The sequence below is a fragment of the Callospermophilus lateralis genome, chromosome 13, assembly GCF_048772815.1.
Source record: "Callospermophilus lateralis isolate mCalLat2 chromosome 13, mCalLat2.hap1, whole genome shotgun sequence".
Classification (NCBI taxonomy): domain Eukaryota; kingdom Metazoa; phylum Chordata; class Mammalia; order Rodentia; family Sciuridae; genus Callospermophilus; species Callospermophilus lateralis.
The window spans coordinates 23,874,488-23,902,413 of record NC_135317.1 but is presented as its reverse complement, the minus strand read 5'-3'; the positions used below and the strand labels follow the sequence as shown (position 1 = coordinate 23,902,413).

The 27,926-nt window shown below is 49.9% G+C and overlaps 1 protein-coding gene across 4 annotated transcripts in view; it reads right to left on the bottom strand.

Annotated features, from left to right (window-relative positions):
* Positions 1-4,394: 4,394 nt before the first annotated feature.
* Positions 4,395-27,926, bottom strand: part of Pfkfb3 (6-phosphofructo-2-kinase/fructose-2,6-biphosphatase 3) — a 78,476-nt gene continuing 54,944 nt past the window's right edge. For 2 of the 4 annotated variants that reach the window (XM_076832394.1, XM_076832392.1), the window contains exons 2-15: positions 23,795-23,920; positions 22,720-22,816; positions 21,969-22,035; positions 21,390-21,464; positions 21,051-21,107; positions 18,612-18,736; positions 17,832-18,039; positions 17,370-17,516; positions 17,103-17,207; positions 14,915-15,044; positions 14,228-14,290; positions 14,039-14,103; positions 12,360-12,533; positions 4,395-6,995 (exon numbers count right to left, since the gene is read on the bottom strand). In XM_076832394.1, coding sequence (XP_076688509.1) covers positions 6,948-6,995; positions 12,360-12,533; positions 14,039-14,103; positions 14,228-14,290; positions 14,915-15,044; positions 17,103-17,207; positions 17,370-17,516; positions 17,832-18,039; positions 18,612-18,736; positions 21,051-21,107; positions 21,390-21,464; positions 21,969-22,035; positions 22,720-22,816; positions 23,795-23,920 — 1,487 coding nt within the window. In that variant the 3' untranslated portion in view covers positions 4,395-6,947. The other 2 variants (XM_076832393.1, XM_076832396.2) reach the window with 2 other exon arrangements.

The following is a 27,926-nucleotide window of genomic DNA, read 5'->3' as shown; positions in this document are numbered from 1 at the left end:
AGAAGGAGTGGAAGGAACTGGGATCACACAGCAAATGGAGCCAGAATGGCGTGCTGGTACTCCAGGAGGCCGAGACTTTGGCCTCTATCCTGAGACGGAAATTCTGAACCTCCTCTAGTGCAATATTTAGGCTTCTATGAAAGACAGAATTTCTGCTCAATTCTTCTGTAAACCCAAAACTCCTAAAATAAATAAATAAAGACAATTAGAGACTGGGAGAAGGGGTTTGGTGCTTTAGGTTGCTTCAGCTTTCTACCTGGCAGAAATCTTTGAGGTCAGAAATCAGCCCTGACCACCTGATTTAAATGTGTTAGGGAGGCGGTGGTTTCTGGAAGACACTGCCGCGATGAGGAGAAAAGACAAACATTTACATTTTAAGAAACTATGCTTCCACATTCACAAACCCCTCTCACCCCAAACAGTAAACTGCTGGGCAGTCGAGGTTGTTCTTTTACCATGAGGCCCCACCGCACCCCAGGGACCAGGGTAAAGAAGATTGGGTCCCACGGTGACAGATATTTGCAATAGAATCCATGCACTTTGTTGTGGTGGTGGTTCTTTGTTTGTTTTTAGTGTTCTTTGTTTTATTTGGGCTATAATTGGTCTACCAAAACATTAGGCATGTATCCATGATACCATCACCACAACCAACATACTAAACATATTCTTCACCTCCTGAAATGTCCTTTTGTTCTGTGGTTTCTTGGATGTTTTAGATGTGTGTTAAGAAGTTGAGATCAGGTCACTGGGCATGTTTTGAAGTGCACATAAGGTACTGTTAACTACAGGTTCATGTTGCCCAGCAGATGGCTACAGCTTTGTAATCATGCATAACTGAAACTTTCTCCCCATAAAACAAACCCCCATGTCTCCCTCCCCCAGCCCTTGGCAATCACCCTCCTGTTGTCTGCTTCTGAGTCTAACCATCTTACATACACACCTCTTGTGAAGGGATATACCCCACTCTCCCTTTACTTACGATGGTCATTCTGGGCCAGTGGTTCTCACCTACTCTCTCTCAGGATCTTAGAACACCTCAAACCCTCCCCGCAAAACACCGATTTGTAATGCATTCAGTTACAAATCCCAAGCTCCTGGAGTGAGACCAGGATGTGTGCACTGGGGAAACCTCTCTAGGAGACTGTGTTGTGCCACTCTGATTAAGAACAACTGAATTCATTCAAGCCGATGAGCCCTGACATCTAACTGCTCAGGCACGTCCCATTTGGCTGGGGCCCCAGCAAAGGGGTCAAAAGGCTGATGGGTCAGGACTGGCATAATCCAGCTGTCCCCAAGCAGGGACCTGTCAACTATGAAGGGAAGCACTTTGTTCAAAGCGACAAAGCTCTCGTCTCCAGGGCCAGGTGGACTGCAAATAATCACTCTCCCAAGGGCGGAAGCTGGTGTCTGTTGCCAGCAACTTCAGCTTGGAAGGTTGACAGAAGGAGTCCTGAACACTGTAATGAGACATATGGAAGGAGCAGTGGGACCAGCAGAGCGTGGAGTGAGCGAGTGGGTGCTTAGGAAGGCTGGTTTCCCCATGAAAGGATCTCTAAAGAAAATGGAGCTGCAGGTGTCCCTCTTCTTGGGGAATGGATTGGGAGAGCTTGGCATCCTCAAAGCAAAATGGTACCCACTCTAGACCAGGGCTGAGCCCAACAGGAACTTCCACACGGGGGTCCCACTCCGCCCTCAGCCTCACTTTCCGCTCTTCAACAGGCACCACTGAGAATGCCTTGACTTCAAATTACGTAGCCAGCAGCACCCGAAGACGGGGTTAACTAGCAGTGTGGGGGGTGATCATCTGGTGATAGCACCACACCACACACATCACTTAAGTGTTTTTTAAAAATCAGACTATTAAAAAGAGTATTGGTGGATATCTAGTCCTGGATGGGAAAATACCAAGTTTGAAAAAAGCAAAAGAAACTACAAAGGAATTACTGAGATTCCACAATGAAAATGTTTGGAGATCAAGGTCATCAAAAGCCACGGTAAATCAAAGGAAAATGGCATGCTGAGAAAATATTTACGACAAATTTCACCTCCAAATTAGTTTGAAATACAAATTGAAAGCCATCTGCCTGTTTACTCATTCTTCAACATTTAGTTTAGTCGATGGTGGGAGATCCAGCTCAAGGCCCAGGTGATAATCTCAGAGCTTGCACAAAAGGTCCTGGATCCACTGCAGCTTCCCACAACCCAGTGGCTCTGCATTTTAAAGAATGTACACATCATCTTTTACAGGGGTCTTCAAATTTTCTTGGAAGATAATCCTAAAGACTGGGCCAGATTTTGGGACAAAGACTATCAAGATCACTGTAATGTCCCCTGAACCCAAAGTCTAACGTGAACTCAAACACGGCCTAGAATTCAGGGAGCGTGGCCTCAAGTTCATCAAATACTATGCTCCCTATCATGCTGTTTCCAAATCCCAGACCCAGGATTCATTTACGGACATGCCAAATGGAGGGTGCCTGTTCTCCTCACAGCTAGTGTTGGCAAAGTGGAAGGGATGGATGGAGAGAGACTGATTTGGGAGTCAGGGCTATTTCTGGGATGCTTCAGTGGGTGCTCAGACAGAGCCCACAAGTACTCATCCAGCCCTCAACTTGGTCTAATCTGTAGAGATAAAGACATATGCTCAAGAGTGAAAAAAGGTCTCTGAATTCTTGGCAGCCAATAAGAGGTGAAGAAATTACCGAAGGTGATCAATTTTTTTTCCTGTTTGGAAATGACTAGAAGTGGTGGGGAACGGTGAGAAATGAGAGGAACTAAAATGAAGCATGGCAGGCTGGGGATGTGGCTCAAGCGATAGCGTGCTCGCCTGGCATGCGTGCGGCCTGGGTTCGATCCTCAGCACCACATACAAACAAAGATGTTGTGTCCGCCGAAAACTAAAAAATATTAAAATTCTATATCTCTGTCTCTCTCTTTAAAAATAAATAAATTAATTAAATTAAATTAAAGTAAATGAAGCATGGCTTCCTACAGTGTTGTGGGGCCTGTTATATGACACAGTGCTGGCGTGAGACCCACTATGTGAAAAAGGAGGTGAAGGGGTATGGAACAAAGGGACTGATACTGACAGGCCACCGTCTCAAGTGGCAATGGTAGACAGAGAGCATCATGCATCTGTCAAACCCAAAGAACTGCACAACACAGAGCATGAATCCTAAGGCAGGCCACGTTCTATAGCTCCTAATAACGTACCCACTTCAGTCTATCAGTCCCAACACACAGACGACACTGGCACAAGATGTGAATAAGCAAGGAGATTATGCAGGGCCAGGCGGCATACACAGGAACCCTACACAGGAAACTTACGGTCAACTTAAAACTACTCTAAAAATGAAGTCTACAAACTAGAAATGGAACCACCATTTGACCCGAATTATCTGACTCCTGGGCGTATACTCAGAGGACTTAAAATCAGCATACCATAGTGACGCTGCCACATCAATGTTTGTAGCAGCTCAATTCACAATAGTTAAACTACAGAACCAACCTAGATGCCCTCCAACAGATGGATAAAGAAAATGTGGTATATAAATACAATGGACTATTACTTAGCCATAAAGAGAAGAAATTATGACATTTGCCAGTAAATAGATGGAATTGGAGACTTTCTTGCTAAATGAAATAAACCAACCCCCCTAAAAACAAAGATTGAATGTTCTGGTGTATGGATGCTAACTCACAATAATGGGTGGCAGGTAGGGGAGAATAGAAGTACTTTAGATTAGACAAAGGGGGGTGAAGGGAAGGGAGAGGGGAAGGAAATAGGAAAGACAATAGAATGAATCACTTTCCTATGTTTCATATATGAATACCTGACCAATGTAATTCCACATCATGTACAACCAGAAGAATGAGAAATTGTACTCCATATACGTATAATGTCAAAATACATTCCACTGTCATGTGTAACTAAAAGAAAATGTTTTAAATGTCTTATTGAAGAAAAAAAAAATAAAGTCTAAGCCAAAGAGTGACACATATCTGTAATCTAAGCAACTTGAGAAGCTGAAGCATGAGGATCACAAATTTGAGGCCAGCCTCAAGGACTTTTGAAGATTCTTAGCAACTTAGCAAAATCCTATGTTAAAAAAAAAAAAAAAAACTGAGGATATAGCTCACTGGGAGGGTGCTTGCTAGCTTACAGAAGGCCTTGCCTGGGTTCAATCCTTAGCCCTTAAAAAAAAAAAAAAAAAAAAAAATTGACACATCTTACTCTCCCACAATGTAGGCAGCACACAGTCTGCATTTGAATGCCATGTTTAAAGGAAGACAATGAAGTGGGGTAGGTCAAGAGCTGAGAGGTCCCATGACCATGAATGTCAGAAGATTCCCCTTTCTGCCCCCCAAACCAATCAAGGGTCCACTTCATCAGCGTATTTCAAACAGTTATTTTTATTGATCCGCAAATGCAAAATATACAAATTTCTCAAAGGCATCTCCTGTTTAAAAGCTAGCACAGCTTCATTCCAGGTCATTAATTCAGACAAATATACAGAACACAGGAGTCATAAGTCACACATAAGAGGCCCCCAAAACCGTTAACAATTAAACCCCATCTATACAGCTTTCTATTTTTTAGGCTCCCTTATACATATTAAATAAATAAATAGCACATCTGCTATCAAAATAATAAAAAAATAAATTTCAAGTATTACAAACGAAAATATCATTGGTGTGGTTCAAACAGTTTTTCTTCCCCAGAATGCTTTGCCCATGGTCAAAGGAAAGGGGGAAACTTACCCAAAAAACAAATATGGCGTAAAATTTAAAAAATTGGTCCCAGTTTTGTTTTCTTTTGGGGGGGTTGGGGGTGGGGTGGGGGTAAGACAGGAGAAGCAGAGGTTCCATGACTGAGTGTCAGATGTACCCACCAGCCGACACCCCTTCAAAAGTTAGGTTACTGGCTTTCAAATGAAGCAGAGTTCTCCCTTCTCCAAGATCTCCCCTCCCTGACCTTATCCACATGCTCTCCCCATCTAGTCTCTCACCAAACCGTAGTCCTATGTTAGGCAAAACCCTCTTCATGTGATTCCGGGTCCCCAGGGGTGAGAGGGGAACACATCTTCATGGAGTCCCTACCTGTATCAGCTCATACAGGACAGGGCCAGGGTGGCAGCTACAAGACCACCCTCAGGTGCAAAGCTACAGGGCTCTCGGGTCCAAAAATATGACCAGCCTAAATACTCATGCACATGCATGTGCTGCACACACAACCTGACGTGACTCAAGATACTGGGGAAGGGAAGGACCCCAAGTCTTACACTGTAAGGACTGTACACCTAGATAGTCCTGCTCTCTGGAAGACTGCCAATTAAAAAGGGGTAGGGTAGGCAGGAAGGAATTGAAGGGTAAGGTGTGAAAAGTACGAACCTCAATCGTGCAGTATCTGAAGCGTGTCCCCGTGTCCCACTTAATCCCAGTTAGGGAAACATGCAGTCTCTAAAGGGCTCCTCTCAACGAACAAAGCAGCTCTTCTCTCCATGCTCAGCTTCAGGTGTCTGGGCCTCCACCCTCACTCCAGGCTTGTCCCCTTAAAGGGCATGGTCCCAGGATCCACAGCAGAAAGTGGGAAGAAAAGTGACCTTTGGCACCAGCTTTGAGACATCCTTCAAGGGTCATTTGGACAAACTGTACTGCCAAGTTTCCAGTTTCTTCTGTAAGATATTCTGATACCCTCTCCTACCCCATTTTTTGAGGCAACTAGGGAGGAGAAACTGACAGAAACTACAGGTATCTAGAACCACATGTCCCATAAGCCCTGCACTCAATACCTGCAAACATGTCACAGATGCCATCGACGCCAAGGCAAGGATGACATTCCACTTTTGAAATCCCCAAGGTGCCCAGAGTGGTGCCAGTCACACAGCAGACACTTGACAACCTCTTAGAGGAAGCAGCCTGAAATGGGCCTACCTGGGACCACTGACCCCAGTTAGGGACATGGGTGGTGACAAGCACCCAGAAGGAGGGAGGCTGGCTCTTCTCCATGCCATCACACAGAGTTGGTCTTACGATGATGCAAACGCTCTGAGCTTCCCCATCTCATGGGTCTGCCCGACTCCTCGCATCCAGAGGCTCCAAGCCCCCAAGGGCCTAACGCCCCAGCCTCTAAGTAAGTCCTGAAGAGGGATGACTTTCAGGTCACCTTAAAACGTGCAAAAGCAAGCAGCTCTGGGAGAGCAATGCACTCCGGCACCTCCAGGTCCACGTAGGGAACAAAGGGACTCCAAGGCCCCTGGAGGTGCTCATCTGTTGCGTTTTCGCAAAATACCTCCTTTTGCCTACACAGCCAGTCTGTCCTTGAACTCGGGGCTAAGGAGGCATGTGGATGTATAGGAAGTCCGAGCACGTCACTGCTCTGTTGACAGGTGAACATCAGATCAGGGACTTCTCAGGAGAAGTCCCAACTCTGCATGCATCCAAGTCTCTCTCCATGAGGCACCTTCCCAGGCCAAGATGCACCAAAGAGCCACGTGAGTCTCCACCTTCCGCAGCTAGGATCTGCCCTCCTTTAACTTCAGGATTCTCTGCTAGTCGAATCTCCCCAGCTAGGCAAATGCCAGGCAGTATCACAGAAACAAAATCAAATAGTGGGGTCCAGTGGGGTCCCACCTCCCACCTCCTCCTCTATACACTGTCCTCCTCAAGCCTGGTGGAAGGACTTGAGGCCAGACACCCTGGAAGCCTCGGGAGCATACAGGGCGGGGAGGCCCACAGCTCGTGGTCTGAGCAGGGATCCACGTGGCTGTTGTCTCCTTGGTCATCCGGGAACCGTGGGGTACAGCTGCTCTCCAGCCAGCAGTCTCCCCTTCTCATCCACCCCCGCCTGGTCCAGAAGTCCTGGGGATTGTTTTGGCCTCAGGCAGACAGGTGGGCACAAGCTAAGCTGCAGAAGTGGAAATGGAACGGAACCGGATGTGTCTGCTTCAGTGTTCCCTGGAGGAGTCGGCGCCACTCCGGGAGCCTTTCATGTTCTGTTTTCAGGAGAAAGAGGGTGTGGGGGAGGGAATCAGGACTTGTATCCAACCGCATTTCTCTAGCACAAGGCTCAAAGCCATGCCAGTGAGACGTCTTCCCCTCCCTCTACCCCAACAAAGAACAAAACCCAAGAGAGGCATCATCACAAAACAGGTGGAAGAGTGCCCAGGTAAGTCCAGAACACGACAGAGAATAACCCCAGCTCAGAGAGGCGGGGTGGACACAGGCTAGTTTCCTGCCAGAAAGAGGTAGGGAAGGAAGATGGGACAGGCATGTGGCTCAGGACCCCGAAGCTCTAGTGGGTCAAATAGGAACCCAGGGCTGTTCTCTGCACCCACACAGGGACTCCCTGCTGGCCACAGGCAGGCCAGGATGGGCTGGGGGACCTGAAGCAGCACAGGTCCTGTCTCCTGATTCAAGACTCGGGCCCTAGTGTCTGGGATCTGGGCCCAGAGCTCAAGAGGAGTGCACAGGGGATTGACTGGGATAGCTGGATGTGGCAAGGGGCCAAGCAGAGGAGGCTCCAGCTCTGATCAAAGTGACCCTAGGAGGAAGTGCTATCCCCAAGGCACTGGCTCGTATCAAAACCTCCCTAAAAATATTCTTCAATCACTTAGGGACACACGATTGCTGCCACTGCAAAGCAGGAGTCTCTCCCTGAACTCCCTAATCTGCCCCTCGAAAAAAAGAAAAAAAGAAAAAAAAAAGAAACACAATTTTTATAGTATTCTCTCTGACTCTGAGTGTCTCCAACAACACTGAGAAGAGAACAGAGCCCAGGCAGACAGGTAGGCAGGGATCACCTCTCACACTCTCACCCTGAGCACCCCAGCTGGAGAGAGGAGCCTTACAGGTCTGGACAGCACCAGAACTACCACCCAGGTCCAAGTAGGACTCAGGAACCCAGGCAGCTGACACCCTCCATGATAGGGTGGGTCTCTGGAAGTGGCCTAGTCCTTACATCTAGAGAGCCATGGGATCTGAGAGTGAGGGGCCGTGGCCTTGCTCTACCATGGACACCATAGGCCCCCAGCTTTCACGTATGAAGACAATGCAAGGACAACGCCAAGTGCCACAAGGCGGGTCATGTGTATGTCATTCAGTCACGAGGCCCCCGGCTCAGGACACACACAGAGAAGACAGACCTCACAACGATAGCACTGCTCATAATACCCTTGGGTACTGACACATGAGCCACATACACCACAATGGCCTTCTGCACACTGATCGAGATGCCCTACAGCTAAGATGCCATGACTTGGAGATGCAGGAGGGGACAGAGGGACATGCACCAGGCATTTACCTTTCCAAGGTTAGTAAGGAGAAAACTTTGAGAAAATGTGACAGACAGTTCGTCTTTCAAGCATAGTGGGGAAGAGAAAAAAAAAAATCTTTCAGTAGTATTTTTTCTAGAGTACACATGAAATTTTAAAATGAAGAACACATCCTGAATGCCAGGTGGTCTCCACCTCACATGGATTACCCAGCCCCCCAGGAAGACACTGCAGAGCACAGGGTCTGGGCCATCAGGCCAATTTTGCCAAGAAGCCAAGATCACTGGCCCCACACCCAGGGGATCCCTTCCACCCAAGTCTAAGCACTCCAGCTGCTCATGGGAAGAAAAGCCACCAGGCTGAGGCAGAAACACAGGAGCACCAAAATGCAGATTCAGACCCAAAGAGGCCAGGAAGTATCCAAGAGGCCCAGGACACCAAGTCCCTCCCTAATAATAACAGCAGCCATTGTCCATCAGGCCCCACATAGGTGCTAGATATTTTGCTAAGTGTTATATCTATGTCCTATTAAAATGCCTTATAAGCCAGGCACAGGGACATGCCTGTAAACCCAGTGACCTGGAGGCTGAAACAGGAGGATTGGCAAGTTTGAGGTCAGCCTGGGCAACGAAGCAACTCTGTCTCACAATAAAAATGAAAAATGTTTGGGGGTTTAGCTCAGTAGTAGAGCATTCCTGGGTACAATCTCCAGTACAATAATAATAATAATAATAATAATAATAAATAATAAAAAAATAAACAAAGTTGTAAAGTTCTCTCCATTTTACAGTTCAAGTTCAGGTCCTAGAATTGCTTTAACTTGCCCAGAGTTCTAATATCCGGAGATCAATTCCTAGAATCAGATCTATCTGTGATCCAATTCATGGGGTTACTCTCACAAGCAGGGCTAGACTTTGGGATTCTGGGTAGAATTCTGACCAGTCAGGGGGATGGGGTATAGTATGTATTTTTACTGAACTGGAGGAATTCTAGTCCAGAGCACTAATAGATTCACCCTAGAGCTGAGAAAGCACAGCGTTAGAATGCCCCCCTCCCGGTAGAAAGCCTTCTTTGAAAAGGAACACAGCATGTGCAAGACCATGGGCTCCGAGCCTAAAGGCAGGCTGTCATATAAGAACCCTGGTCTTCCAGTAGCCCATATGCTGGATCTTGGCTCCAAAGGGGCAAAGGCCTCTTGCTCTTAGAAGATAGATGTTAAAGAACAGGACATCATTAACCAAGGAAGCAGCTGCAGGCGAGAGGCTCTGGGACCTAACTAGAAACCAAGAGCAGCTAGCAGTACCCCATAGGCTGCAAGGACCCGGGGCCTCGGGACAGAGGCAGGGCAAGTATCCCAGCTGTTCCCAGAGGTTGGCAGAGAGGAAGACACCAGCCTTCAGAGGCAGGAAGCCCATCTGGGTCTGAGTTGTGCTGCCTACCAGCTGGACGGCTGTGGGCCGGTTGCCTGACATCAGCCCTCATCTGTTAAGCAGGGGAGGAACAGGTGGGGCCACCTCCTATGGTTATTTAAGGACCAGAGAGGCGGGGGATGAGCCATTGCATTCTCTGTGAGCTGTACCGCCCTAGGAGGTACATCTGACTGCAGAGCTACCAAAGCCCAGGCATGCTGCCAAGCCCCTCCTGCCGTCCAGCTGAACCACTCCAGGTTTCAACATCAACTCATCAAGGTAACCTAATGAGGGCAGAGGGAATCAATGGGGAAGGTGTCACTGAAGTGGGGAGGGTAGCATTTTACAGTGGCAGCTATTAAAACTCTGCAATATGAAGGCCTTGGCACCGTCTGCAGCTGGGACTCAGAGTAGTGGAAACACTACATTCTCTCCCCAGTGGCTGCCAGAGCCCATGTTGAACTAGAGGTTCCAGCAGAGCCCTCCAGGGGAAGGGGAAAGGCAACCCCATGGTCTGATGTCAAAGCTGCACCCGGTCCCGAGTGCAACTTAGGGCTGAGTGGGTTCTCCTAAAGAACAACAGGATCCCCAAGTACAGGGTCCACGAAGACCTCTCTGGAGCATGGGGCTCCTTGGAGGGAGGGAAAGGAAGCAGGGCTCAGTCCAACTGGCCACACTCCACCAGGTGTGTCCTCGTTTTGAAGATTAGACTCTGGCTAAATTGTTCTTTCAAAATGAAAGTATGCTTGGGGTGGGGTGGGGGCATAAAAGGCAATGGTAGCAGGCCTAGATCCAGCATGTCACCAAACTGGTACCCTTAGAGGGCACACATGGATGCAACAGCAGGGGCCCATGAGGAACCTTGATTGGCCACAGTCCCTCTTGCATTCCTCACTAAAATGTTCCTAACCTCCCTCCTCCACGTCCATCTCCTCCTCCCCCAAGGGAAACTTCAGACTTCCACAAAACCTGTCTTTATCCTCAGTGTTCTAACAGGCAGGAGGCCAAACTGGCAAGCAGGAAGGAAGGAGTATAAGCAGCAGAATTATTCAGAGAAATACTTACAGACAGGCCTTCCCTAGCAAAGGCTGCAGGAGAAAAAGTAGAGAGAGAAAGAGAGCAGTCAGTCAGGAGGCAGAACGTCACCTGGCAGGACAAGCCCTCGCTAACCCCCACACCTGGCCCAGCCAGCTGCTCCCAGACAGCCCTGGGATTGGGCCATCCTGGAGGACCGTCCTGTCAAAGCCGGGGCAGCTCTGAAGTGGGGAGCAAGGACAGGGCTCCTGCCACAGTGTCCTACATGACCAGGGCCAGTGCAGCTCAAGATGTCACCTGCCCCTGCTGAAGCAAGTGTTCTCAGGCATCTGCGAGGGCCACCTCTGCACTTCCAAAGAAGACCCAGGGATATACCAGAATAAAATGCCAGAGAAAGACTATTTCAGTTCTGCTTGATTTTCATTTAAAAACCCTCAGATTCGAGACCTGAAAGGAATTTTATTGGAGGTCCCCCACTCCTCATCAGCAAAGCCAAGAGACTGAGGGTCAGGGCCATTAAGAGCCACATTCCTGCTAGTGGCAGAGCTACAGCCAACGCCAGACACACTGCTGTCTCATTGTATTCAGCTCTGACTGTGTGCCAGACAACAGGTTAAAGGCATGGCGGGAAAAAAAATCTGATCCGCCTTCTGTGGTAGGTTTTATTCCCCCATTCCACAGATGAGAACACTGAAGCCAGGGAAAGTTAAATGACCTGCAGAGGCTGCAGCACTCTTCCCACATTACATCCCAGACACCAGGAGACTTAAGGAAGCTCTGGGGAAGGCAGGAAGAGTTGGGGACTTGCCAGGGCACCTAGCATTGAGGTCACAAACAAAGCCCATTTGAAATTCAACCTATATTGATTTGTGAGAGGTCAAGCATAGGGGCAGAGGTCAGGGACCCCTCTGAGTGGCACCTAAATTGGAACCTAGGGGATTCTATATCTCACACATTTGCAAAGCTTCTTGGCTACCTTTCAAGAAGGTACTTGTTTTCTGCAAACAAATCTTAATGCCCAAAAAACAAAAACTTGCCGCCTTTACTTTTCTGAGCTAGTGAAAACAGTGGAATACAGGTGGGTTGGGTTTGGTTTTGACCACCTGTGTGAGAAGTGGCTCCCTCCTGGCTGTCCAGCCTGCAAAGGCTGCCCAGTTCTAAGGGGATCACACTAGCTCTGGACAGAGACCAGGGCCTGCGGGGCCCCAGCTCTTCTGTAATGGGAATGACAGCAAAGAGGACAAGTCAGAGAAATACCCGGCTATGGGGTAGGACAGAAATGATGCCCACTATCCACGTGGACAGACTTCGGGACTAGGGGATGGCTATTGACTCCATTTTAGAAATAACTATCACCTACGTGAACAGGACTTGGGCATTTCACTATTTCTTCTGCTCTGCCCAGTTCTGCCCAGGAAAGATCACAACCTCAGAAGGACATGTGCAGTTACAGTTGTCAGCAAGGAAAGGTCTTCAGAGAGGGCTTCTTGTGTTCTCCCCCAACACACGTACACACACACACACACACACACACACACATACACACACACACTCACACACTCACAAACGACACATCCTGGGTCCATGGCCATCACCCCAGCCATGCTCCCCCGCAGGCAGGTAGGAAAGGGGAGTCACTAACTTGTCCGGGCAGCTGCGTGGGCACCTCCGGGGGCAGGCAGCTGGGCAGGGCAGCAGAAGTGGAAGCCACATGCTCCTCAAAGCTGTTGATGCGAGGCTTTTTGGTGGGTTCGGGGCTGGCTAGTGGGGTGACACTATTGCGTCTCATGAGCGGGTTAGGTCCCTTCTTTGCATCCTAAGCAAGACAAAGACAAAAGAGAGAAGGCGATAGTTACAGGGAGTGAAGGGAGGGAGATAAGCCACACAAAAGTCCCCCTGCTCCTGGGTTTTATGGACACAACCACAGCTGGACCAAGTGAGTGGCAGTGGGCCGTGTTTGTGCCACGACCTCTGATCGGGGACAGGTGTGATTCCCTCCCGTTCCTTCCCTTGATCATTCCAAAGGGCATCCATGTGACAGGGACAGTGTGCACACAGTAGGGAGAAGGATAATTTCAATCACAGCAGAGAAGGAGGTCAGAGAAAAGAACCTTGCTTCCAGCCCCCAAAGGGCCCCAGAGGGGAGCCCAAGAGAAAGACTTGGGTCTGAGGCTCAAAGGAGAGGGAGAGAAAGGTGTCGGTGCCAGTCCCCTTCGCCCAGGACCTGCAACGCACATGCACCTGCTGAGCACTCTCGTGAGCCATACCCTGCCAGAGGACGGGACTCGGGGGCTTCCAAACCAGCCAGGAGACCAAAATTAGGAAAATCGGCATCAGGCAGAGTCTGCCAGCTAGGACCAGACACCATCGTTCCCACAGGCCCTGGCCCAGAGCCTCTGCCCTGAGGTCTCTCTGTCACTGCACCACTCTGGTGCTCCGCAAGCAAGTGTTCTGAGACCCCAGGTCTGGAGCAGCAGGTCGCGCCAGGCCAGGGCCATCCTCACAGGGCTAAGGAAGTGCAGGTTCAGGGACCTCATTTAGAGGGGAGAGGACTACAAAGGCAGGGTGAGGCGGCGGAGGGACATCGGCCTCTCATTTCACTCCACAGATGAAGCTGGGCAGTAAACTGGCTAACGTCTCATGTGTTCTTCATGCCAAACTCTGATGGCCAAGCTCCTTAGATGGGGGACTCCACAGAAAGTCACGGTCGGTATAAGACTACACTAGCAAAGCACGCATTTTGACAGCCTGTAGAAAACAAATTCAAACTCACTTTTACAATGGACTCCTGGACAGAGATGCAATCTGCTCAGGAAGAGACTTGCCCTGAGTGACCCCAAAACCTCAGAGCTCCCCGTGGAAGACAAAAACGACCAAGCTCTGGGTGCCCTGAAATCCTTCCTACTGGCCATCCCTCACGTCTCCCACCTGAACTCCTGCCGATTCTGAACCTAAGCACATACAGATGACCCGTCAGATGATAGGCTGATCCTGTCAGAGCCAGGATTCTGGAACTTGGAAGCAGTTTTAGGGGCTGAAAAAAGCCACAGACACTGTGCTAGGGTGAGGTTTCAACGGGAGATAATCGCCCTTCTCCAGTCAAGTAGAAATGCAGGGAGAGAGCAGGGAAAGACAGAAAAAGAATAAACAGATCCCAAGGAGCCACAGGAAAACGGGCAGGAGCACAGAGGTCCTGACCGGGGGAGCCACCCAGGCCAAGGGCTAACAAGCTACTCCGTGAGAACTTCATGGGGCCTTCCCCAGGCCTCCCATGAGGAAGGCCAGGAAGGGGGCATCATCCATGGAGAGACCTCCACTCACCTCTGACCTCTCCCGGTGTGTGCTCACTGACTCCACATTCAGGTAGATGGATTCCACACGGCAACCTGGGGGGACGAAGGATGGGGGAGAGAACAGCTTCTCTTAAAGGGACAGTCCCGCCTACAACTCCCAGGGGCCACCCAGAGACACAGACCCCAGAGGCAGTGCTTGGAAAGGGCTGCTACTCACCGTAAGCGACAGGTGTCAGTTTCAGGACAGTGTGAAGGGGGCATTTCAGGTAGGGCATCTCTTCTGAAAAAAGAGAGATGGTCCCACAATTAGGTATAAGACTTGAGGCAGGAGGAAGAGTCAAGGGATATCTGTGGGCCCACACCAGGAGCCCTAGGAGCCCCAGAAGCCGTGCTGGGGCAAGGGCATCTCATCCCAATATTCAGGTCATCCTGCCCAAGGAGGGTGACCCTAGGAAAAGACACCTAATCAAAAGATACGATAAAAACAAACCCAAAACCCACACTCTTTTTTTTTAAAAAAAAAAGCTATTTTCCCAAAAATTCAGGTCTGTCTAGGGCATAAGATTCTCATTAGCGTTCTCTGGGCTCTTTGTTCTTTGGAAGTGGACTGATGAGAAGAGATGCACCCCCTACACACACACAAACACCCAAAGACCCTTCTATGTGTGGAGCTGAGGGCTTTGGGTAGGCTGTGTTTAACGTGATGAGCAGTGTTCCCAAGGGCCAACAAGGTGGCGCTAGGAGGAGAGGACCCTGCTGCAGGCTGGGAGCCAGAGCCCTGTCCTGCCTCTCCTAACACTCAGACACGCAGCAGGGTGGGCAACCACGGGTCTGCAGCCACCTGCACTCAAGGGCCAGATTTTCTTCCCGCTCCTTCCCAAAACCACAGACTGCCAAACCGAACCTGCACTCTTATCCAGGAAGTAGGCCAGCAGGCAGCGCAGGACAGCCTGGTGACAGATGACCAGCACATTCTCCTGGCGCTCCAGCTCCATGATCACAGGCTCTAGACGCTGGACCAGATCCTGGTAGGACTAAGCACAAGGATGGGACACACGTTAGAGCAGAAGGTGCCTGGGGAATAGCACTACCACCAACCTTCTGTCATCATGGATGAGAGCTCAGGATTGGTCATTCCACCCACCCACCCACCCACCCATCCATCCAACCATCCATCCATCCGTCCAACCACCCTCCCACCCATCCATCTACCTATCCCATGGGTGTTCAGCTCTGCAGGTGAACACAAAAATCCTGAGGGGAACATACACCTGCCAGCTTTTCTGAGTGCGTTCCTCTTCCTTCACCTCTCCAAGGGGATGAGGGACAGAGGTGGTTGAGGAAGTGCAGACTGTACAACAGAATATTACTCAGCCATAAAGAGGAATGAATGACACACACCCCAACACGGAGGAACCTCAAAACCTTTTATGTCAAGCCAAAGAAGCCAAGCACAAAAGTCCACATTTACTGCATGACTCCACTTCTACAAAATGCCCAGAACAGACAACTCCAGAGGCAGGAAATAGGCTCATGACTGCCAGGGCAGGGGGAATCTGGAATGACTGACAACAAATCTGAGGTCTCCTTTAGGATGAGGGAAATGTTCTGGAATGAGTGGTGATGGTGACATGGCACTGTGAATACAGCCAGCCTCCTGCCTCTGTGGGTTCCACAACCAACTGCAGATTGAAAATATTCAGGTGATGTCAGTTTGCAGCTGGGGACAGTGGCACACCTGTAATCCCAGTGACTCAGGAGGACCACAAGTTCGAGACCAGTCTCAGCAACTCAGCAAGGCCCCATCTCAAAATAAAATAAAAAAGGACTGGGGGTATAGTTCAAGGGTAAAGTACTTGCCTCACATGTGGGGGGCCCTGGGTTCAACACCTAGTGTAGAGGGGAAAAACTGCATCTGACTGACTGAATACAGATTTTTTAAAAAATTGTCATTATTCCCTAAACAACTGTTTAACAACTGATTACAGAGTATTTACATTATGCTGTTATTGTAAGCAATCCAGAGATAATTTCAAGTATAGGGGAGGATGTGTGTTAGATTATATGCAAAAATAATTTCTTGAGTAACTATCTAGAGGGTTTGGGATCTTCAGGGAGTTCTGAGTCAATTCCCTGAAGATACCAAGGGACAACTGTCTACTAAAACCCACTGACTCGGGGCTGGGGATGTGGCTCAAGCGGTAGTGTGCTGGCCTGGCATGCGTGCGGCCCAGGTTCGATCCTCAGCACCACATACAAACAAAGATGTTGTGTCCGCCGATAACTAAAAAATAAATATTAAAATTCTCTCTTTCTCTCTCCCTTTCTCACTCTCTCTTTAAAAAAAAAAATAAATAAATAAATAAAATAAAACCCACTGACTCACATATTTTAACATGGTTAAAATTGATAAATTTGTCAACAAATGTGAAAAAAAGGGGTATGGTTTTTGTCTCTAAATAAAGACCTGCAAAGCTCCTCTTCACCTGGGCCCCTCCCAGCCTCCTTCCTTTTCCTCTTCTAACCAGCAGCCCAGTGAGCGAGGGCCAGCATGAGACAAGAGGGCAGCATGCTGCCGGCCAGGGACTGCGGTATGACAAATGCTCAGAAGGGCATGGCCAGGAAGGGCACACTAGGCGTCCACCAGGGGCCTGGCCAGGCTCCCACAGCACCACAGGGTGACCGGCTGCACAAGGGGAAATGCCCTCTGCCAGCATCAGCTCAGACCCCAGCATCAGTGATACGAGATGACATCCTGGGGCCTGGCCTGTCTGCTATCTCAAGCTCTGGTGCCGAGCGAAGCCTCGTCCCACGTCACTAAGAGTGCAGAGTCAAAACCATGCATTCCCCACTTTCTCTTATGGGAAAATAAAACTGCACTTCCCCTAAGGCTGTGGAACAAGGAAAGTCAAACCAAAGAAACAGCAAAGTTCCTAAGTGGAATCTTGGCAGAGGTAACAAGGAGCCTGTAGGGAACAGAATGGGGGGCCGCAGCCCTCTCTATGCCAAGCCCACCCACAGCACTCACCACCTACCCAACCTCCTCATAGGCCCACAGAGAGCACGGGACAGGAGGCAACCCCCTAGCTCACCTCGCCTGTGGGGTAGCGGTAGTAGTACTTGTCCTGCTCACGCAGCGCGTACTCCTCAGGGTAGGTGTCCCTGATCTCCTCGTAGGTCAGCTCCTCACACACACCCTGATGGAAACACCCGCAGTCACTCCAGGGAACACACGCAAAGGGACCATGGCAGGAGGCTCTGCAGGAGACCTGGGGCAGCCACCCAGGATGCCCCAGGGACACGGGCACCTCTCTGCCCCCAGCCTCCCCCTCTACGGCCACACCAGTCCAGGGACTCACGGCATCGATCTCGTTGAGCGCCTTCCATTGCTCATAGGGGAGCTTCAGCGCCTCTGCCGTCTGGATGGTGCTCTTCAACTGGCTGGTCCACACCCGGAGGTCCTTCAGGTTCTGCTCCTCCACAAACTTGCTCAGGGCATTGGCAAACTGACAATTGACAGGGAGGGGGGACATAGTGATGCAGGGTCCCGCGGGGTTCACACCCCCCATGAGGCTGGGCTGACACGGACCCATAGTACTGAGGGTGGCTGACCCCACAGGACACAAGCTCCTCAGAGCCCAGGAGACGTGGCTCTGCTTGTCCTCTCCTAGTACACACACACACACACACACACACACACACACAGTATAGTGAGTCAATGACAGGAGGCAAGGCACACCCCACCACCCTCCTACACATGGGAGCCAGCCCCTTCCTGCCACCCATCAGCCCCCAGCCCCTGCTCTCCGCTCTCCTCCTACCTTCTTGCCTCTGCTGGACAGGCCCGAGTCCCCGCCAATCTTGCCCTGGAGGTTGAACTCATTCTCGCCGTGCCGGCACAGGTAGATGGTGCGGGGCTGCACGTGGATGTTCATTAGGTAGTAGACGATGCGGCTCTGGATGTGGTCCTGAACTCTGTTCACCAAGAACCTCCGGCCAACGTCGATCACTTTGATCAATGACAAGTCCCTACAAAGAAACACCACTGAGGACCACCCCTGGGGCCTCCCTGGACAGCACCACTAACACACCCACCCCTGGGCCTGGGCCGGCTTCCAGAGACTCGCTCCCTGGGAAAATGGCAATGCGGGGGACCGAACACTCCGGGGCAGACTCCGTCTTCCCCTCCAGGAGCCAGAGAGGAAAGGCAAGGCTGGTTCCCACAGCAGGGTCTGGCCAAGAAGCTGGCTGGCCACCCAGGAGAAGAGGGGAGAGAAAAGTGAGAGAATGGATAAGAAATGAAGGAAGTCTCAGGGGACAGGAGCAAGACAGGGCTCAAGTGGGCACCCCTCCTCCACCTCTACGGGCTGTCAAAAATATTTGTATTGTAATCAAAGATGTTTTTAAAGACATTTTAATAATCTCATTTTTTTACTGGTACACTATAAATAGTGGGATTTGTTATGCCATGTGTACAGGCACATGATTTTTTTAAGGAGAGTTTATGGAAGTATTCAGGGGTAAATGCTTTGTGGGAACATCAAGAGAACATTAAAAGCCCTAATTGAGGTAATTCAGAGATGGTCATCTCTTGGAATTACCTGTCGCATTTATCGGGGTCCAGTGGCTGATAGCTGGCTTCATAGCAACTGATTCTCTTCATAAAGTCGTCCATGGCTTCTGCCGAGTTGCAGTCTTTGTAATCCGGGCTAGAGATTTTAACTTCCTGTAATGCCACAAAGAGGCAGCTGATGAATCACGCTGGGAGGCTTTCTGCTTAGATAAAGCAGGATTTGGAGCTTTCAAAAGGGGAAAGCCCAGAAAGGCTCAGAATAAAGATTATCCTACCCAGCGTTTAAGAGGGGGAAAAAAAAAAAAGAAAGAAACTGGGGGTTGACTCAGAGTCCCATGATTACATGGGGAGAATGCCCAGGGGAGACAGAAACACCGGCGGCAAGGACAGACACAGGAAATCCACAAGGATCCCGTAATGAACACCTCAACAGACCACCGAGTCAGGATCAGTCCCGTAACTGAGTCACCACCAGATAGTCTGGCCCTCAATTCAGCTAAATCCCACATAAGCACTTGTAATGTTCCCCACGCCAGGAGCAGGTCAAAAGGCACATTAACAGTTTCTAGGGATGCCCTTGACCTTGGGTGTGCTATCCATTCACCTGGACAGAGGCAGCACCCACTTGTGGCTGTCTGTGACTAACTGCTTGTCTAACTAGACCTGGGGCCACACCTCTCCAAGGGCCGCCCTCCTCAGTGAAGCTGCCCTCTCCTGTAAGGGCACAGTAGGTCCGAGGAACCAGGCAGATTTTAGGGAAATTCATGATTTTTTAATGCCTGTGCTTCCTTTGTCCTTGACAACCATCACAACTAGGAGACAGGGGCACTTCAGGGCTCCAAGTCAGCGGGTAGCTGGTGTTTCATGGTGCAGTTACAGATGGGCAGACCTAAAGGCCTGGTGAGGCCGCTAAAATGGTAACATGTATCACACAATAAAAAAATAAATAAATAAATCTAAGTTCACCAGTTCCCATACCTAACCTGCAAAGCTGCTTCAAGATTTAACCAAAGCAAGAGGCTTCTGCACCCAGAGGGCTGGGGAAAATGACCACCTGCGTTAACATTAAAGGATAAAAGAGAGACTGATAGCTAAGGGCTGGGGTTGTGGCTCAGTGGTAAGCGCTTGCCTAGCTGTGTAAGGCACTGGGTTCGATTCTTAGCACCATATGTAAATAAATGAATAAAATAAAGGTCCATAAACATCTAAAATAAAAAAAAAAAAAAAACTGCTAGTTAAGCACATTGGTAACAACTCACTGGGGAAAAATGGTTTCCCAGCTGCACCTGGCTTCTCTACCAAGTGGAACAAGGAAAGTCAAACCAAAGAAACAGCAAAGGCCTTTGTTCAGATTATTCAACTCCTGTTTCCTTGTACTTTGAGCCTCTTCCTTTGGATCCACTGAAACTCATTTGAACAGGTTTTCCTCAATTCAAAGAGCTCTTCCTGAAATATGAACTCATTTCTTACCAACGCCTGTAAGTATATCCTCTGCCTTGGAGAAAAGGACCAATATTCGAAGCTAATGTGTGTTTAGAATTCCTTTAAAAATGCATATTTGTGCCGGGCACAAGGGCACATGCCTGAAATCCCCAGGGACTAGAAGTAGGAGGACGGCAAGTGTAAGACCAGCCTTGGCAAATTAGTGAGATACGGTCTCAAAATAAAATAAGGCCGGGGATCTAGCTCAGTGGCAGAACATCCCTGGGTTTCACCACCTGCACCACATACACAAAGAAAGATCTATTTGTATGCAACAATACCATAGCATTCACTATCCAAAAAGAACTGCTCTTCTTTATGAATGTGTCTTATTCTGATATGTTTAAGCTAGAAAGAAAACGGTCTACAATATGAAAAGGTGACCTAAGAGAAAGTCTTCACACAAACCATTTCTATGTACAATACAATAGTTATGATAAAATTAAGAATTAATCAAACCATGCTGCCAAGTACCCTCCAGCTCCCCTTGGCACAATGGAGAAGTCTGTTAGATGTACTAACAGGAGAACAGTTTTACTACACTCTTTCTTCCCAAGCCTGGGGACTCTGCCTTCAGTATGTCAAGTCCTAGAGACCTGTGCTTATACACAACCCAAGAGGCTTTCTCAGCGGAGGAGATCAGCTCGCTGCTTCCTATCCCATCTGGAGGGGTGAACTGCCCTTGATCCCAGACAGACCTGTGGCCACTCCACTGCCAAGCTCCTGTCACCTGCAGAAACTGCTCCCCATCTCCTCACTGGAAATCTCTCAGGTTCCCAACAAGACTTTCCTGCCAAGTCTCCTCAAGGACCCTGGGTAGAGCCAGCCCAGGGCAGCAGGCTCTTGAGGTACACATCCCGCTGCCCTTCTGCCCCCGCCCCTGCCCCATGTCCACCTCACAACCTGGGCCCCTACTTTTCTAAGATTACAAATGTCTTTGCAGTCAGAGCGGCTACATGTGTGTGGGGCTTCCTGACGGTCTTACCATGATGTTGGAGGCCACAACTGTAGGGTCGTCACACACGGACTCGATGAAAAATGCCTGGTGGAAGCGAGGCAGATATGTTAGGACACAACAGACATCACCAAGGGCCAATTCCAACGTCACTACCACAGGACATAAAACAATCACCTGCGAGGAGCCGATCCCTCCCCTTCCCCACAGAGGAGCACCTCCCCAACCTGAGCCCGGCCCCTTTCTACAGTCAGCAAAACTCAGGTGGCAGGAGGCAAAGGACCCGGCAGGGATCAGGGAAGGAGCTGGGCTCTGAGGTGTCCTCCTCTTCCCGGAGCTTACTGGGACAAAGTGAGAAGTTTGGCTCACCTTGAAGTCATTTTCTTTGGCAAAATGCAGGATCATGTGTCTCCTCTCTCGAGTAGTGTTGGTGGCATCAAACACCTGGTAGAGAGAAAGGTGAGGAAGAAGAATCTGAGTTTGATAATATTTACCAACAATAAGCCTAAAAATATGCTTCAGGAGAGTGTGTCCTGCCAGGAGCCTCTCCAGGGGTGTGCTCCCAGTGGTCCTCCCCTCTCCCACAGCTACAGCTCTCAGGGACAGGAGGGGAGGGGTGGGAAAAGCAAACAAACCAGCAGAGACATGAAGTGGGAGGGTGGACACAGAGGGACACTGGCTATAGTGCTGGCAGCAACCTAGGCCCTGCCATGAAGGTATCCTGCTGCCCAGAGAGGGGCAGGAGACAGCAAAGCAGGGCCGCATCTCAAGGCCATCCCAAGACCACCTTCCTGAGTCACCTGCTTCTCTCCACCCTCAGGGCCAGAGGCTCTTGGTTCTCTATTATCCCTATAATGGCTCTCAGCACCACTCTGGCCAGTGAGGTCATCACCCTGCTGGGGGGGGGGGGGGGCAGGAGATCAAGCCAGCTGTATTCCCCAGACTTACTGCAATTTGTCCCCCTTCCTTTGTCAGGTAGCTTTTGACATCTCTCAAGGCAGCCAAGGCACACTGCCTGCAACACAGAAGGAAGAGAAGCCGCACTTCAGCGCAGTTCGTGCGCGGGGAAGCCCGAGCACCCCCACTTGCCCAGCACGAGAACCTGCCCTTCAAGTTCTATGCTGCCAGGTGCCAGCCAGGCCTCCTCGGGTCTAGAGGTTTCCAGTCAGAGGCCCCCTGCAGACAGTTAAAGGCTCCCTTGGGAGATGGTGCTCACTCCTAACTGCACACTGGAATCTCTCCTGGAGGAGCTACTAAACTGACACCAGAGCCCACCCAGGGATCCTCACCAGGCTGGCCTGGGTGGAGCCTTGGCATCGGCATGAGAATCTTTACAAGCTCCCCTGCTGAGCCTAAAGGTGCAGCCAGGACTGAACACCAGCGCCCAAGGGCTTCAGGAGGCCTTGGGCTTAACAAGAAACCCTTTGCAAACACAAACAGATGATTTCCAATGAAAAGGACTTTGTCCACCCTCAGGATGTGGCTGCTGTTGTTGGTCTGTCCCACATCAGCTCCCTCAGGACATCTGGGAACTGATCAAACTCAGTCTCAGAGATGCCGAGGGGCTTGCCCTAACACTGGACCCAGCTGAAGACCACCAGTGGACAGCCACACTGCAGGCCGGCTCTCCCTCCCTCTTACAGAACCTGGCTTGGACACCAAGCAAACCAACACCCCGAGCAAGCAGCCCATGTCTTACTTTCGCACTTTCATGGCTTCCTCATTGTCAGGGCGGAAGAAGTTGTAAGAGCTGTACTGCTTCACGGCCTCACGGCGGTACTCGCCCACATTGAACACTAGACGGAAAGACAAGGACAGCCCTGGATGACCCAGCAAGAGGCAGGGGCCCACAGCCAACTGCAAACACATCTCAACCGAAACAGAAAACCGACCCCCCACCAACACAGGCCAGTGAATATAACTATATCCAGCACGAAGCCAGAGGGTGGACCTCCCAGTCCCAGGACCTCCCAGTCCCAGAGCAAGCAGCTCTGTTTCCCAGAACAAATCACAGTACCCACTGCCACTGGCTCTACCTGAGGCCATCTCAGGTGGCCAGCCTCCAGTCAATCACGACATGGTGGAAGAGGGGTTGGCCACAGGTCTAGCAAAAATAGGAATAATGATTTCTGCCTTTGGTACCCAAGTGAGTGGGTCTCAAAAGGGTGCCAAGGGGATAGTTAAGGGGCAGTGGGTGCATTGCTCAGTGGTAGAGTGCAACCGTTAGCATGGACAAAGCCCTGGGGTTCAAGCCCCAACACCAAAAGAAAAATTGACTGGACATAATAGGAGACAACAAATATAAAACACTGTCCGCTGTCCTCAAGATAGTTCTCATTTAGTTGGGAAGACCAGACAGAGATTCATAAAAGTATCACTGACAGCATGAAAGTATGGAGCACTGGAGGTCAGAGGAATGTCACAACTAATGGGCCACACTAATTTCACGAAAGATTCACACAGAATGACGTGGCCAGAGACAGCTTCATGGAGGAGTTGACACATGAATCAGACAGGATTTGGGGAGTGGGGATAAAAGAGAATGGCCAGTGAGACAAAACCTAAAGGATAAGGAGGGGCGGTTGACGCAGTATGGTGGGGACACAGCTGGGATGGGACTGAGATCAGACTCCAAGCCCCAGGACAGGCCACCCCTGCCCCTGCCCACAGGCACCAGTAACTGGAGGTGAAGGTCAAGTTTTTTACAGCTGAGGGGGTCTGGCATGCAGGGCTGCAGCACTCAACAGAACGGCCTAGCTGGGGACCCTACGCACCTTTTGTTGGGACACCAATCCAGTTGAGGTAGCGAGTCAACTTCTTGGAGATGTAAGTTTTGCCTCGGGCGGGGAGGCCCACCATGACAATCACCGTCGGGGAGTTGGTCAGCTTCGGCCCACAAGCTGGAAAGGGTAGTCAAGAGATGGGTCACAGGTCAGCTGACACAAGTTGATGAACAGAGTCCGATGCCCCACGTAATGACACTGAATTACGCACTTTACTCTCCGTTCCAAAGCCCCTAGTACCGATAAGCCAGCAGACCAGGGCCCTGTGGTGGCCAAAGCCCCAGTGAGGCCTTGAGCTCAGTCCCCCTTTCAGTTACAAACGTGGCAAAAATAACACCAGTCCCAAATTCTCAATCTGACAAGAAGGGTCCTGACCCAGCCAGGGATCCCAGTTACCAACAGCATGGGAACAGCGCTCCTGGGGAAGTGAGGAAGGGACCCTAGCTCAGGGTGGGGAAGTCAGCAGTGGGGAGAGGCCCTTTCCAACCAGTGTGCAAACTGAGGGGACAGGTAGCAAAGGGACATGGAAGGTGGTCCAGTGAGCCAAGAGACAGAGAGAAGCCAATCGTCAACTTTCTAACCTCCTCACAGGAAGTCCAGGCAGGATTTCTTTAAAAAAAAAAAAAAAAAAATTCAACAGCCAATTTCTAAAAGTCAGAGCTGATCAAATGAAAGTAGGTCGGGGACCGAGAATGCTGATTTCCCTTCTGGCCCCTGCTGCCGAGTGACTGTCCCATATGCCTCAGAATCTCTACAAGACAACACAAGGGAAGGAGGTTTTCAGAAAGCAGCTAAAAGAAGCCTGTTCTAGAAACTGAAGGCCCAGTGTCTCCTTGGTCATCATCTTGCCCCTGAGACTCCTGGAATTCCTGTATCCCAGTGACAAGCCAGCTTCCAAAAGCCAAAGGCCACCTGCCAACTCCAGCCCAGCTGTCCTTGTCCCTTCCTGGCACAGGCCCATGACCTGCAGAAGGAGCTATGAAAGCCCTACATCCAGCCCAGGCGGTCATTAGAATTGGACAGAGGCCCAGACTCCAAGGGAAGTCTAAGATGGAAGGTAGCTGGATGGGAAGGAAGGAATGCCAAGCCCTGAGGACAGGCCCAAGTGGGACACCCAACACAATCCCTACCGAGGTCACCTTGAACACACCACAGAGGTGCTCCAGGATGTGCCCCTGGGCCTGGCTGGGGTAAGGTGGAGGGCCTGAGTGGCAGGCAGGCAGGCAGGTGCTTTGCTTCCCATTCCTACTCATTAATATTCAGGATCTGAGTTAGGAGGACCAAGTAGGGCCATCACAACCTCCCGGTGGCTCAGAAGCTACACAAGGCCTGTGGCCACATTCCCTCAGTTTCCAGAGGCCCTGGAACAAACAGATTCCTAGAAAACAGGTGCTTATCGCTGACAAGGAGAGTCAGGTGATAAGCACTGGAGCAGTGCAAACAAGCACCAAGGGGCCACATATCTATCCCCAGAGAGAGGGCGGCCTCCCTAAGAGCCAGGGGGCGTAGGACACACCCCACCCCAACCCCAATAATATGGGTAGCTGCAGTTAACAAATCACAGAGGGGCTACAGCTGACATCTTCTTACCTGTGCCCTGAAACAATATCCATACACTGATCCCTCCCCCAGACCAGCACCCATCCCCGTCAGGTGACCCAACAGGCCACCACCCAAGAGCATCCAGACGCACGGAGACACGCAGCTGTGCACACATGGAATATCTCTCTTGGAATCAGGCCAAGGAAGCAGAGGCAGAAGCTGACTGATTTATCAAGTCGGGGATTATGTCTATCCACTAATCACAGGACAGATCTCCTCTGGCAGTAGACTATCTGGGAGGCAGAAAACAAACAAAACCATCACCCCAGCAGTCAATGCCTTTAGGCAAAAGGTCAGGTTGAATTTCAAATCCAAAGAAACCATCACTCCCTCTTTGACAAGGTGGAAGCCATTCTTCCCATTGGGTGGGCTTCTTGCCTGAGATTCAAAGGGGGCTGCAGCTTCCCTCCATCCAAATGTCCCCTGGATCTCAGCCAAAGGAGGGAACCACCTGTCCTTTTAACTAAATCTCTGGCTACTATTCTTCATCCCCCCCCCCATTACCCTTTTTTAAACTCAAAGCACATCTCAGGTGCCTGCATGAGCCTATAATCTCCTATCCCTGCCGGAATCCCCTTAGACCCCCAGTCTCTTCTCTACGGTCCTTTTTACCATCTATCCTGACACATCACTGCCCTCCCTGGATCCCTGCCTTTTCGTCTCCTACAGCACAAAGGACGAGGCATGATGAGTGCTGACTTTAACACAAGATTTTCTAAGGTATACTAGTCTTTTTCATTTCATTTTGTATAAATGCATAACGTTTTAAATTTTTGACAGTCTTTGAAGCCGGGCGCGGTGGTGCACACCTATAACCCCAGCAGCTTGTGGGGGCTAAGGCAGGAAGATTGTGAGTTCAAAGCCAGCCTCGGCAATTTAGCAAGGCGCTAGGCAACTCAGTGAGACCCCGTCTCTAAATAAAATAGAAAAAAAAGTACTGCAGATGTGGCTCAATGGTTGAGTGCTCCCAAGTTCAATCCCTGGATCCCACCCCGCAAAAAAGTATAAGAGAATACACATGTTAACTATGTAATGGGGAAGGAAGCCCTTGTCTAAAGACCACTGATTACAGTCTGGGAGACTGAGGCTAAAAGAATTGCTGATGGTGAAGGCCAGTGTTCCTTGAGTAAGAACTCACAGAAAATCACCAGGACTCAAGAATGAACCTCAACCCTATATGCTCATAAGAAGACACATGCTCTGAATGCTGGGTGGACAGGAAGATGTGTGGAAGAACCTGGGTCAATGTCACCTAGTGATGGGTACCACTGAGCAAAGACCTGAGTGTACAAAAGTTGGCCATACCATTCTGTTAGTTCACAGTGCAAGCATGCTACCTGTGCCCATTCCCTACAGGTAAACATACACTGGACTCCAAATGAAAGCAAGAGGGCTAGCAAGTCAGCATGCATCTGCAGTGACAGTGACTGGAGAAATACACTATGAAAAAAGTCAGCAGGCAGGCAGATCCCCCACCTGGACAGTGCTCGTCTCTAAAATGGAGGGTGAAAGGCTGCAGCCCTGAGCCCAAACTCCAGCTCTCCTCCTGAATAAACCCGCTTCATGAAAACTCCTCAGTGTCTAGCCTTATCTGTCCTACATCACTCCCTGGATCAAGTGAATAGCCTCCCTGTGAACATGCAACATGTGGACAAAAGCAGACACTGGACAGCTGCCCTCAACTGCCCTCCTGACACTAGACTCACCATTACAAAATGGTTGGCAAGACTCTCTGCTGTGTCTCCCTCCACCTCCCTTGAACTTACTTCTACTCGGGGGCTCTGCAAAATAGCTAACCTTAACAATAAAAAGATGCTAAGTCATCTCTTCTTTTCTACAAGTAGGTGAGACACTTCAATTAACAAGTTCAAGGGGAAGAAATGTAAGGGGCTGTTTATGAGAGCTATGAACCAAGAAGGGACCCATTTCCTCAAGCATGTAAGGAAACTGAGATTGTGTCCATTTATAGGAACCACCTCAACCTACTCGCAAGCAAGGGTAGAATCAAGCTGTGCAAAAAGACCTGCTTTGACGCTTGCAATACACACCCACCCTAAGAAGTTCTTTCTGGAAAAACAGACCTAACACAGCTGGCTCTTGGGAGACCAGAATGCAGCACCGAGAAGCATGCTGTCTACTGAACAGCAGCAGAATGCAGCTAACAGACACCTCTTTCAAAACCTCTTCTGCACTGTTCGATGGCATTGGCATACATGAATTACTTTGCATACACATTTTAACCAATGTCAACCTAATCTTAAACCTTCACAGCCCCATGATCTTAACCAGTGACACTGGGCAATGGGTATTTTATAGCGACTCTTCGGCAACTTTAGGAGGCAATACAATAGCAGAGTGGGAAGCACACAGGGCATGAAGTCAATAAATAGTTTGAAGCCTGGCCTCCCCACTTCCTTGGATAAGTTCCTGTCTCAGTGTCTCCGCCTCCTTTTCTGTACAATGGAGGGATGCTCCATAGACACTACTGTAAGAATGAACTGCAGCATAATTCACGTGAATT